The sequence below is a fragment of the Lontra canadensis genome, unplaced genomic scaffold, assembly GCF_010015895.1.
Source record: "Lontra canadensis isolate GAN:19392208 unplaced genomic scaffold, GSC_riverotter_1.0 scaffold187, whole genome shotgun sequence".
Lineage (NCBI taxonomy): Eukaryota > Metazoa > Chordata > Mammalia > Carnivora > Mustelidae > Lontra > Lontra canadensis.
In genome coordinates this window covers 662,353-675,474 of record NW_022631181.1, presented here as the reverse complement: position 1 = coordinate 675,474, position 13,122 = coordinate 662,353, and the positions used below count along the sequence as shown (strand labels likewise).

Below are 13,122 nucleotides of genomic sequence, written 5' to 3'. Positions count from 1 at the left end.
TGTGGGCCAGGCATTAATACTTTTTGAAAGCTTTCCCAATGGGAAACTCAAATGCAAGCTGTATGTTATATATTATCACTTTAATGTTCCACTTCTTGGGTGTTTTAATGGCTCTTTAGTTAGCTAAGAGATCTTTTTTCTTGAGGTACGATCTTAGTGGGAAGGATCATGGTGTCTGTAACTGACTTTCAAAGAAAGAAACATATATGTGCGCACATGCATGCGTATGTGTGTGTGCGTGTGCATGTGCATGCTTACCAGAGAAAAAGTAGATGTGATAATAGTAGTAAAAGTTTAGCAGTTGGTGAATCTGGATCATCAGTATAGGGATTTTCAATGTATTGATCCTTAATTTTGTTTAAATTTTGTTTTTTATTTTAGAGAGAGTGTTGGCGGGGAGGGGCAGAGGAAGAGAGAGTGGGGGAGTATCCTCAAGCAGACTCCCCGCTAGGTGCGGAGCCCAACCAAGGGCTCGATTCCAGGACCCTGAGACCATGGTCTGAGAAGAAATCAAGAGTTGGATGCTCAACTGACTGAGCCCCCAGGAGCCCCAACTGATCCTTAATTCTTATGTAGTTTTTGAAATTATTCAAAATTAAATTGGGGGGGATTGCAACATGCAGCCATGATTGGGAACTTATGCCTAAAGAGATGTCCACTCTGCAGGGAAGGCCACTGCTAAAATTGTATATAATACTTTGCAAAATACCTCTCCTGGATAGAGGTTTTTTCAGCTGAGTGTTTGTAAAGCAAGGTATGCCTGTTTTCAGTTAGCATATGCTTGCCATTCAAAGGCCAGGGATGAGAGCTGTGGATTATCCTGCTATTGGTTACTCTTTGTGTACATACTGACTCTCTTCTGGGCAGGAAGGTGCTAAAAATTATGTATACCAGAGGACACCCTGGTGGAGGGGGGCCCAGACCGGAGAATTAGGACACTTGCTTGGGGTTTCTTAGTGAAGGGGGCTGAAGAGGTACCAGGTGTGGTTTGGGGGATGTGTGGCAAGATCCATTATTCTTTTGGCTCTCTTGGTTCCATTTGTTGAAAATGATGAGTTCTTTGCCTTTGATGGTATTTGGTGCCTAGGAGACTTTCCAGAAATACTTGTTAATTGAATATTTACTTGGAAATGAAATTGTTTGACTCTTTGAGGGGACTTAATTTCTAAAGCAAATCACACTGGGGAAGGGAGAGAAAGTTTAGAATAACTATGTGATTTCTTCAGCACAAACAGGCTTGTATGTTTGTGTACAAGTGTGAAATATTAATGCATTACAAATGTTCTGATCATGAAAACAGAACAGGCTCATGGGGGGTACCCATGGTCCCCCCCATCTGGTGACTTCTTGGAGAATAGTCTGGGCTGGGGCAGGGGTGGAGGCATGTTGCTGGAGTGTTCCCATTCCCAGCAAGTCATTGTTATGTCTTTAGCGGGTATTGAGGAGCACCTGCTCTGAGCCCTTCCTGAGCCCTGCTTGCATTTAGGGCAGACCAGGTGCTCACAGCCCTCTGGTCTCTAGCCAAAAGGTCCCTTGTACCAAAGTGGGAGGAGGGATGCTCATGGGAACCACAGTCCCTCTACCTCTTCTGCAACTCCAAATCCTCTTTCCTGTAAGAAGCTACCCTTAACGTCTCCAGAATTCTCCCCCTGGGGACTCCCAGAGGGTGGCTTACCACCCTCACTAGAGCATCCCGTGTGAACCTTACTCTTGTTTGTACCCAACTCTAGTCCCCCTCCTCACTGTTCTCTGAAACTGTCAAACCTTTAAGTCAGGCAGGAAAGAGTTAGAAGCCTTGAGGACAGAATAGACTGGGGTTTGGATATGGCTCGGATATGCCCATGCTCTGTGGCCTGGGGCAGGGCACACTGCTTCTGAGCCTCAGTTTCCTCATCTGTAAAATGGGAATCATATCATAACTCCTTAGAAGGGTGGGAGGGTTTGGGGAAATGAATGTCAAGTGTGGAGTTGCTTGCCTGATAACAGCTGGTTATTAATAGTGATATAGGTAAAGACTTAATTATATTTTTCGTCCAAGTGGGTGTTTAGGGCATGGGCGTGATTATCAGGCTGTGCCAGGGATGCCCAGAGAGCTGAGGAGCCATCTGGCTTGTTGGGGTACCTGCACCCCCCAGCTGAGGGCGAGTGCTGGCTTGTTTCATTCTGGTGGAGGAAAGCCATTTGGATTCTGTCTTTGTCCCCCCAAGGATGAGCTCTGTGGTCCAGACCCTTCCCTGTCGGAAGAGCTGACCTCCATCCTCAACGAGCTCACTCAGCTGAGCAAGAGTGAGCATTGCAAAGTGGCCCTCAGAGCCAGACAGGTAGGGTCGTGGGCTGCCGTCCCTCCCCTCTCCTGTCCCTCACAGGGCACAGCCCCTCTGCTGCTGTTCTGTGACCCATCTTGGGGCCCGGCCCTTGGCTTCTCCCCTGTAAGGTTGGCTTCCCCGTCCCCACCCACTGCAGGTCCTGATCGCCTCCCACCTCCCATCCTACGAGCTGAGGCACAACCAGGTGGAGTCCATTTTCCTGTCTGCCATCGACATGTATGGCCACCAGTTCTGCCCAGAAAACCTCAAGGTGAGGCCGCCGCCCTCGGTCCCCCTTCCAGAGCACACACTGTGCCCTGGGTGGGGTGTCTGGGAGATGCGCTCCCCGTATCATCAGTGCGCCCGCACCTGGGTTCAGCACACAGTTGGAAACACTAATGCTTTAGCCCCATGTAGCCGGGGCTGCCTGAGGGGGCCTCAGGGAGCCTCTGGGAGAGGATGGACAGGGTATCGGGCAGCAAGGATGGACAGGGTATCGGGCAGCAAGGCTCCCCCCGGAAGGGCCATTTTAAAAACTCAGGTGTTGTGGAGCTTACTGGAAACCATGCACACTCACATGGTAGGTCATGGCTTCATCTTTTGGGCTCCCCCACCCCATACCTTTGGATCATTGGCAAGCCTCCAGCCACCCTCTCCACCTCTGGACGGGGAACCTTAGGTGCTGTCCTCCCAGAACTATTGATTGATGCTACACGCTGGCAGCGTTTTGTTGATAGAACCACTATGCGTGTCCCTTCCCTGCCCCATCCCTCCATTCATCTGACCTGTGGCTGAAACTCGCTCATGTTTCCCTTCCTTCTCTTCCCATCCCCTAGAAACTAATACTCTCCGAAACGACCATATTTGATGTCCTGCCCACTTTCTTCTACCATGCTAATAAAGTCGTTTGCATGGCATCCTTGGAGGTAAGTAGGAGGGAGGCCCCAGGAACAGCATCTGTCCCCAAAATACCAGTTCTTGCACCCACTGCCTGCTGGCCATGCACCTGACCCTGGACCACATACCTCAAGTGCAGGATCCTGTCCTTCTCTCCACGAGGTAGGGACTGTTGCTGCACCCATCTTCCAGGGAAGGGAACTCACACGAGGTCCCAGTCCAGAGTCCTTGCTGATAATCCCTGTTACCTCCTGTGCCATCCCGTCCTCATCTCAGCAGAGCACTTCTAAATACTAGCCACCAAGAGCCCAGGCCCCTTGTGCTGACTCCCTGACTCCCTGTATTACATACCTTTTGAAGACTCATCTGCTGGGAATCACAAAAACTGAGAGGAAGCTAGGTGACAATTTCAGGTGACCTCCCGCTGTGATGGGGCAGAGAAGGGAGCGACCAGCAGCACAACCCTCTTGATCTTGGAGTCTCTGTCCCCTATGGCCCCCACTCCCTCTTCTGCCACCTTTGTAGACCCTGTGGGTCACCCATCCTGGTACTGGGTATCCATGGGGACTGTTTGGGGCTTGCGAACATGTCACAGCCCCAGAGTCTCCTTGGCTTGTAATCTTTCCCTCCTGCCTGGTTTCAGCTCAAAAAATCCTTTTCAGGGGCGCCTGGGTGGCTCATTGGGTTAAACCCTCTGCCTCCAGGGGTCCCGGGGTCCTGGGATCGAGCCCCGCATCGGGCTCTCTGCTTAGCAGGAGCCTGCTTCCCCCCACCCACCCTGCCGCCTCTCTGCCTACTTGTGATCTCTCTCTCTGTCAAATTAAAAAAAAAAAAAATTCTTTTCAGGTCTCCGTGTTTCTAGGAGTGAGATCCAGTAGTGTTCATCAGTCCCTTTCCCCCCTCTTTCCAATGTTCAACTATATCGAGACCCACTGTGTGCTGGGCGCTGAGGATAAACCAGGGAACAGCCAGTGTGCCCTAAGGCAGCTTCTCTCTGGTTTGGGGAGAGACACGTGCTAAATGCTTTCTTCTTTACCACATGATAAGCTTGCAGTGGGAATGCAGCTGTTACGCTGAGAAACAGACAGCAGATAGAACCTGACAAGGAGGGTTAGCTCCAACTTGGATGAGAAAGTGATATGAAAACAGGCATTCAGGGCGAGTCAGAATTGGTGGAGAGAAAGAGCAAAGAGGTTCCAGTCAGTGGGAGCAAGCTGTGCAAGGGTATGTGCTGTGTGACCTCTCCCCAGTTGCCTGCCTTCTCTGGACATTTAGCTTCTCACGCCGCAGTAGGGGCAGTAATACCTACCTCACAGGGTTATTTGAAGATAGATGAGTAAGCATCTGATGTGTCCAAGCACCTGTCCTATTTGAGGGGCAATCCTATGTCAGATGGAAGGCAGCAGCCCACCTTCTTTGCTTTGAGTGCTAAATCTCCCCCCTTTTTTTCTGCTGGAGAATTTTCCAGATCTTTTGAGCATCCTGTCCCTTTGTTTGGCAGGTTGATTGAACACAATCTAACCTTTTCTCCACTACTCAAGATGAGCATTGTAAACATTATAGTTTTACTTGGTTTACTGAGATGTGTAGAGTTTCGTTTGTGCTCTAAATGTGTGGGTGTCCCTGAGACCAGCCCCAGGTCCAATGAGTCACTAGGAAGACTCACAGGCCTCAGCAGATGGCCATGCTCATGGCTGATTTGTTACAGTGAAAAGACACAGAGCACAATCAGCAGAGGGACAAAGTGCGTGGGGTGACATCCAGAGGAAACCAAGTACAAGTTGACAGTGGTCCTGTAGGCACTTTAGATTCTTCAAGGAATGAATTATGACAACATGTGATTTTTCCTTCTTTTAAGATCTTATTTGTTTATTTTAGAGAGAGTGAGAGCATGAGGGAGGGGATGGACAGAGGGAGAAGGAGGACTAGCAGACTCACCACTGAGCAGGGAGCCCAATGCGGGCTTGATCCCAGGACCCTGGGATCATGACCTGAGCCTAAGGCACTTAACCAACTGAGCCACCCAGGCACCCCATGGCAACATATTTGAAATGAGGCTCAGAGACTCAGTGCCCCAGGGGTTTTCATGGGCGCTGGTCCTAGTATGTAACAAAATATTAAATTCCCAGAAAGAAAGTGCATGTTCAACATAAAATCACTCTTTGTACAACTAAGCTGCCATGAACCATTCTTTTTGGAGAATAATGGGAACCCTCCCAAATCCAAGTTCCCAGAGGCCAGCCAAGGGTGTTTTAAAGGATAGTAGTTAAGGTCTGCTATGTTAACTCTTGCTACACAATTCTTATATTCCTTATTCAATTAAAAAACTCCTGTCTAACTTCTGGAACTGTGCTGTCCGATATGGCGGCCACTGGCCACATTGTGGCTAGTGAGGGCTTGAAATGCAGTGGGTCTGAGTTGAGCTATGCTCTGAGTATATAGTGCCCACCGGATTCCAAAGACTTTGTATGGAGAAAGAATTGTTACTGTATCAACACTTTTTTGTACTGAGTCTATGTCAAGATGGTATGACATTTGGTTATTGGGGATGAAATTAAGTATACTATTAAACTGATAATCACCTGTTGCCTTTTTGTGAAGTGGCTACTAGAATATTGAAAATTAAAATTGCACATGTGACTATGTTACATTTCTCTCGGGTGGCACCTTCTCTAGAATATTCCATTCTAGAGAAGGAATCAGCAGACCGTAGCCTATGGGCCACACTTGTTTTTGTAAATAAAGTTTTATTGGAAGCCAGGTGGCCCCTTCACGTACATATTGTCCCCGGCTGCTTCCAGGCTGCAGCAACAAAACTGAATAGCTGGGATAGAGACAGATATCCCGGAAAACCTAAAACATTTACCGTTTAGCCCTTGGCAAAGAAAAGTAATGTAAAATGTGGGCAAATTCATTCTTTGCTTCTTCTTGGGGATTACTTAGAGGTGATTTCTGGATCCCTCTGGCCTGAGCTTCAGTGGGTTTTATGGGCACTCTGCAGTGCCCTCTGCGAGAATGTCTTCTGTGCTTCTGCCTTATTAGGTTTATGTGCGACGGGGCTACATTGCCTATGAGTTAAACAGTTTGCAGCACCGGGAACTCCCAGATGGCACCTGCGTGGTGGAGTTCCGGTTCATGTTGCCCTCCTCCCACCCAAACAGGTATGGAGTGGTGTGCACTCAGGGGTAGTGTGTTTTCCTTTTCTCCCTAATCCCCCTAGTCCTGGCTCTGGAGGGACCAAGCAATTATGTCTGGGGAAGACAATCAGGGATACCGCTTCTCCACTGTGGGACCTGCCTACTTCTCCATCTCTCATCGCTAAAATGAGATAATCTGGTGTCTACCGCTTCTACCCACCCTGCTCAGTAGAGTAGCTGCTACCCGTATGTGTGGGCTTTTTAAATTAAAATAGTGAAATTCAGTTAAAAATTGGGTCCTACAAGCCACACTGAAAGAGCTCAGCAGCCACATGTGGTTTGTGGCTGCCATATTGGATATTGCAGTTCTAGAATATTCTGTCACCATCAAAAGTTCCATTGAACAGTGCTTTCCTAAACCACGAGATATGATGCATGTGGCATTTAGGGCAGTGTCTGGCATGTAGAAAGTTGGTGAGCATCAGGGACCCCTATGATGATGATCACTGTGCTGTTACTGCCCGATGGCATGTTGTTGGTCGGCCACCGTGCTAAGTGCTTCCATACTCTATATCATTCAGTCCTCACCATCTGTTGGCCAAAAATGTGTTGTCGTCTCCATTTGACACACAAGGAGCCCTGGCCTTCCCTTGGTGTGGGCCCAGTGCTCATTCACATGGGGTAGGGATCTGAGCCACATGCCTCTTCTGTCGGAGTGCCCTCCATAGCCCCTGCGGGTCCTCTGGAGCCACCGGCTGGGGCAAGTGTGTTGGCCTGTCTGGATCCCTAAAGTGTTTTCAGTTGGGGTCACCCTGGTGTGCCTGTGCTGTTCTCTCACCTTCCATTTTTTTAATCTGTCTTATTTCAGGACCTGAAGTACCATCCTGGTCAGGTAGAATGTGTTACCTTCAGCTAAAGCAAACACGTCTCCCTGGGATTGGGAGCCTTCCCTTTCCCTCTTCCTCACTCCTCTGGCTCTGGCTCTCCTGGGGGTCCCTACAGGCCTGGCTTGTGGCTAGGATGGTCTCTTCATGATTTGGGTGTTGACTTAATCAGATCTTGTCTCTCTCTGGGCAGCAGGACTCATGATTTCTTGAAGCAGGGAATATTTGGATCTCTTGGGATTTCAAAGAATGTTTTTCTTTCCATTGCTTTTAAGAAGAAGGGTGTTGCTCTGTTATGGATGAAGAAACAAAGTGCTTCCCCCTGAAGACCTCCTTTTATAGACACTGTTTATTTATTTTTATGTCATTTTTTTACTCTTTTTTTTAAATTTTTATTTTTTTAAAGATTTTATTTATTTGACAGATCACAAGTAGGCAGAGAGAGGCAGAGAGAGAGGAAGGGAAGCAGGCTGCCTGCCTAGCAGAGCTTGATCCCAGGACCCTGGGATCATGACCTGAGCCAAAGGCAAAGGCTTTAACCCACTGAGCCACCCAGGTGCTCCTTTTGTTTTATTTTTTTTAAGATTTTTATTTATTTATTTGACAGAGACAGACAGCGAGAGAGGGAATATAAGCAGGGAGAGTGGGAGAAGGAGAAGCAGGCTTCCCGCTGAGTAGGGAGCCCGGTACGGGGCTCCATCCCAGGACCCTGGGATCATGACTTGAGCCAAAGGCAGATGCTTAAGGACTGGGCCACCCAGGCGCCCCACCCTTCTTATTTAAAAAAAAAAAAAAGATCATGCTATTTTGTCCAGTTGAGAGAAAAGGAGACGAAGTGTTTGTGGCCTTGGAATCATTTAGGGGACTGTGGGAGGTGTGGTACAAGGGCTTTTGAAACTGTCTGCCGGTTAGGAGGCATTCTTTTCTTTCCTTGATTCCGTTGTCTTAGCAGTTCAACCCGGTTAGGATAGGAAGGCAGTTCTCCAGAAGCCTGTGGGTCAGTTAGCCCTTTTTTCTTAGGAGGAACTTACACGCATATTTGGGTTATTGGTTGTGACCAATATGGGTCCAGGGTCCTATTTTGACCCACACAGACACTGAGGACCCTGGAGGGATTCCCTGACCATCTCAGGTCCTTGCTGTGGCTGTTGGCTGGGAGTACCAGAAGCTTGCTCCAGGCCTGTGTCTTCAGAGCAGACTGCCTGCTGTCGCTACCAAATGCCACTCTTCAGGGCCTCCAGGAAGGGCCATGACGAGTGAAGTCCCACCTCCAAGCAGGGCCTGGCTATAGCACTGGAACCCCTGTGAATTGACCAGTCCAGCGAGGTTGGACTGGAGGCCAGAAGAGCTGCATGCATGGGGCAGCCAGGCCTTAGGGCAAGGCCCAAGGGATTGGGAGTCTGGCTGGGATCAAGCTCTGCTAGGCAGAGTATGGAGAGTATGGCCCTACCTGGGGGGAATGCTGTTCTAGTTCCTGGCAAATGGTCAGCCAGACCAAATCTTCCCTTATTTTCCCCCCCCACAAGAGAAGCAGGACATCTAGACTTTAAAAAATAAATGAAATTCTTCAACTTCATTGTGAATGGGTAATTAATGTGTCAGAATATATTAAAAATGCTGCAGGGACCCAAGTCAATCTGTGGGCTGAACTCAGCCCATGCTACCTGCCAGTTTGCTACTCTGCATTTAGCTGTCTGGGAGCAGAGCGTGGGCCTCGACGGTGAGTTCAGTGGTACCCAGCAGGAAGTCACAGAGGCCTCCACCCACCTGGGTCATGGGTCTCCAACAGCACCCAGTATTTGAGGATTCACTAAGAAGACTTACAGGGCTCAGGATGTGTCCAGCTGGGCCTTGTCCCAGTGAAAGGACATGAAGCAAAGCAAGGGACAGTCAGCAAAAGAGAAAGGGTCATGGGTGCGGGGGATGGGGGTGGGGGGAGGAAGTCTGGAGGATACCTGGTGCAAGCTTCCAAGAGTCCTTCCCGGGGGAGTCACGGAGGATGACCTTCATCCCCCAGCAATGAGTTGTGATGACCTGTGTGCAGTGTTGTCCGGCCGCTGGTTAGAGACTCTGTGCCCAGGGTTTTCACGGGGAGCTGGTCGTGTACGCACCCTCAGCCCAGCATGCTCCCAAATCCCAGACTCCAGAAGGAAAGCAGGTGCTCAGCATAGACAATTCAGGCACAGTGAGCCTCTTCTCATTTAGGGAGTGGTGGGGACCCTCCTCAAGCTCCCAGACACCAGCCAAGGGGCAACCTTGTAAACAGGTCCCCTTTTCAGGAGAGCGGCGCTGGGCTTGCTCTTTGACTCTCTTCTGAACCCCATCTGATCAACAGCCCCTCTTTCACTTGATTCCAGGGCCCAACTGTCACAGTTCCCGGGGACCCGTTTCTCTTTGCTGCTGGTGAGCAGCCAGTCCTGGGAGCAGAGACCAGCTAAGCTCTAATGGGCTGCTGGCCGAGGGTCCAGGTTTGGTTTCTGACCCTGTCCCAGGAGCAGGTTTGACAGGGGCGGAGGCACTGGCATGTGGCCTGCCCCTTCAGCCAGCCGCCTGGTGCTGGGCTGTCTGGGAGAGGTGGGCACTAAGCGTGTTCCTTCTCCGTGGCTGAGTCCATGATCTGGGCTTGCCCTGGGACCACGTCGAGGCTGGACTTTTGTGCATGCATGTCGTTCATCCATTCTTCACTTGTGGAGCTCTTAGTCTGTACTGGGTCCTGAGCAACCAGACAAGACTCCTCAGACCCAGACCCCATCCCTTCCACTCACAATCTTCCGTCCTGCTGTGGGCGGGCTCTCGTGCTAGTCTGGCTCCCCGAAGCTTCCGGACAGGAACAGCTCTCGGGGCCAGATCTTCAAGCAGCTGATTCATTCCTCTCTTCCGGTCCCCCCGTAGGATGGCCGTGCCCATCAGCGTCACCAACCCCGATCTGCTGAGGCACAGCACCGAGCTTTTCATGGACAGCGGCTTCTCCCCACTGTGCCAGCGGATGGGGGCCATGGTCGCCTTCAGGAGATTTGAGGACTTCGTAAGGTACCCAGAGTGGTCTAGTCTCTCAAACACCCTGAGCAGGGGCTTCCCTGGCCCCCACCTGTTTATTTGTGTAGCCTGCCTGGCTGTGCGCTTCCATGCTGTGAGACTCTGAGCAAATTACTTCACCTCTCTGTGCCTTAGTTTTCCCATCTTTATAATGGGGATAAGAGAAGGATCTACTTTACAGGATCACCAGGAAAATTAAATGAGATAGTGTATATTAAATATTGTATTTAAAGTATAGTTGAAGGGGAGGGGTGCCTGGCTGGCTCAGTGAGAAGAGCATGTGACTCTTGACCTCAGGGTCATGAGTTCAAGCCCCACATTGGGTGTGGAGCCTACTTAAAAAAAATAATCATAATAAAGTGTGTTTAAGGTCTAAGTGACATGCTCAGTAAACGTCAGCAGTCAGTTCTATTATTACTGCCCTTTCCCCCCACCTGTTCCTCCGTGTTGTGCATTGTGTTTGGATTATCTTGTTGTGTAACTCCATAGCAGTCTTAGTTCATCTGGGGAGGTGAACAGCAAGGGTGTCCTGGCCTGATGGGGGACAAGGGGACAAGGGAGCCCACCTGATGGGAGGCAGGGGCACAGAGGCACAGGGGGAACCCACCTGAGGTTCCAGAGCGCGGGACTTCCTTTTATTCACAATCTCAGATCACATAGGTTCCTTCTTCCCTTTTGGGGAAAGACCCCATCGATGGTATCTTGGACCCGGTCAGGATCCCCGTGAGCTTTGCACAGAGCTGGATGGGCTCAGAGAGCAGTGGGTGGGAAGGAGCGGGGACCCAAGTCTCTCGTCTGCCCAGAGTAAAATCCTGACATTCGACGTCACGGGGCAGCAGCCCCTCAGCCCTACCTCTCTACCCTGCACCTCCAGGAATTTTGATGAAGTCATCTCCTGCTTTGCCAATGTGCCCCAGGAAGCCCCCCTCTTCAGCAAGGCCTGCACTTCCCTGTACTGTGAGGAAGACAACAAGGTCAGTGTCCGAGCAGGGAGCCCATGCTGAGGAGGGGGCAGGCTGGGGTCCCCGAGTCCTTCTACCACCTGCCTTTGTTTTGCTCTTCCAGAACCTCAGAGAAGAGCCAATCCACATCCTGAACGTGGCCATCCAGCATGCGGACCACCTGGAAGATGAGGAGCTGGTGCCGATTTTCCGGACGTTTGTACGGTCCAAGGTGTGCTGGGCATCGCCTCTGGTTCTGCATCACTGGAGGAGGAAGGAGGGACTGTTGTGGCGAGGGTGTCCCATGCGCCTGAGTCCTGCTGGGTGCTTCAGGGTCACAGACCTGGCTTCTCAGCCTAGCCCCACTACTCCTCAGAGCCTATAACCTTGGGCAGAAGTGGGTGAACTTGGTAGAGCCTTAGCTTCTTCTCCAATAACATGGGGGCAGCATTTCTCTCTCCTCGGGGGTTGTGATGATTAAAAGACAATGCCTAGGGGCGCCCGGGTGGCTCAGTCGGTTCAGCGTCCAACTCAGGTCATGATCTCAGGGTTGTGGGATCAAGCTCCACACTGGGCTCAAGGCTGGGTGTGGAGCCTGCTTAAGATTCCCTTTCTCCCTCTCCCTCTGCCAAAGCCCCCTCACTGCCCTACTCTATCTCTTAAAAAAAAAACTAAAAAAAATATATACATACTTGAACCTTGAACAACATGGATTGAACTAGGCAGGTGTACTCATACCCAGATTTTTTTCCGACAGATACAGTACAGTGCTCCAAATGTATTTTCTCTTCCTTGTAATTTTCTTAATACTAATTCTTTTTATCAGCTTATTTTGTTGTAAGACTATAGTATATGATATGTATAACGTGCAAAAAGTGTTGACTGTTCATGTTATCGGTAAGGTTTCTAGTCAATGGTAGGATATTCATAGTTAAGTTCTTGGGGAGTCCAAAGTTGTACATGGATTTTTAACCGTGCAGGGGGTCGGAACCCCTGACCCCCCATGTTGTTCAAGGGTCAGCTGTATACCACTTAGCTAGGAAAGAGGGCAATGAATGATGAAATGAGGTGGGATATATACCACTTTGAGGACATATTCAATACATAGTTGGGGGGGAATGTTTTTGTTGAAATAACCCCCAAAATTCAAAATCTTTAAAGAGTCACTTATACTGACTGCCCTATGTGCAAAGAACCTGTTCTTACATAAACATGTGGACACTGCCAGCATATATTTTCACCCCCGGAGGAGGGTCAGCTCTTACGTATGCTCAAGGACCTCAGCTGCAAACAGATGCGGAACAGCTTGGCAAGCCTAGGTAGTGCAAACAGTGGGAAGGTACTGTGTGACCTCAGGCAGGTTACTGTACCTCTCTGATCCTTAGTTTTCCCATCTGTAAAATGGGATGCTGAGATTTCTAACTCTTAAATTAATCAGATCTACCAGGTCTGAATGTTAGTTCTCCTGAGTCGGTCTCAACTTCAAGAACAGTTGGACATTTCCAGTTGTTGTTAGTCTATTTACCTGTACATTGGTTGTACTCTCCGTATTATCCAGATGGGAGGGACATCTCTTACCTCCTCCGACTTGGCATCCCTCAGAGGACCTGGCCTCGCAATTCCTGGGCAGGAGATGATGAATGATGCTGAGTCATAGGTAACACCTTGAAAGCTTAGGAACACTATTGTCGTGATTTACTTAGACGTGACTTGATTAATCAACAAGGTAATGATGTTCACTGTAGGAAATGTTTAAGGCACAGGCAAATCTGAAAACAAAACCCACACCCCTACCATCCAGTCCCAGGATGAAGATACTGGCATATTTCCCTTCTGCAGGTTTCTTCTTGACATAGCTGGTGTCCTTACTGGGTTGACACTTGGCATCCCACAGTATAGATAAGATGACATTTGGGTTGTT

The 13,122-nt window shown here is 49.6% G+C and overlaps 1 protein-coding gene across 4 annotated transcripts in view; it reads left to right on the top strand.

Moving 5' to 3' along the window:
- The window catches only part of ACACB (acetyl-CoA carboxylase beta), a 117,469-nt gene that overhangs the window by 72,874 nt on the left and 31,473 nt on the right, over window positions 1-13,122 (top strand). For all 4 annotated transcript variants that reach the window (XM_032847433.1, XM_032847435.1, XM_032847434.1 and 1 more), the window contains 7 exons: window positions 2,208-2,321; window positions 2,464-2,577; window positions 3,143-3,232; window positions 6,246-6,364; window positions 10,117-10,254; window positions 11,135-11,234; window positions 11,326-11,433. In XM_032847433.1, the coding sequence (XP_032703324.1) occupies window positions 2,208-2,321; window positions 2,464-2,577; window positions 3,143-3,232; window positions 6,246-6,364; window positions 10,117-10,254; window positions 11,135-11,234; window positions 11,326-11,433 (783 nt within the window). The remainder of the gene's footprint in view (window positions 1-2,207; window positions 2,322-2,463; window positions 2,578-3,142; window positions 3,233-6,245; window positions 6,365-10,116; window positions 10,255-11,134; window positions 11,235-11,325; window positions 11,434-13,122) is intronic.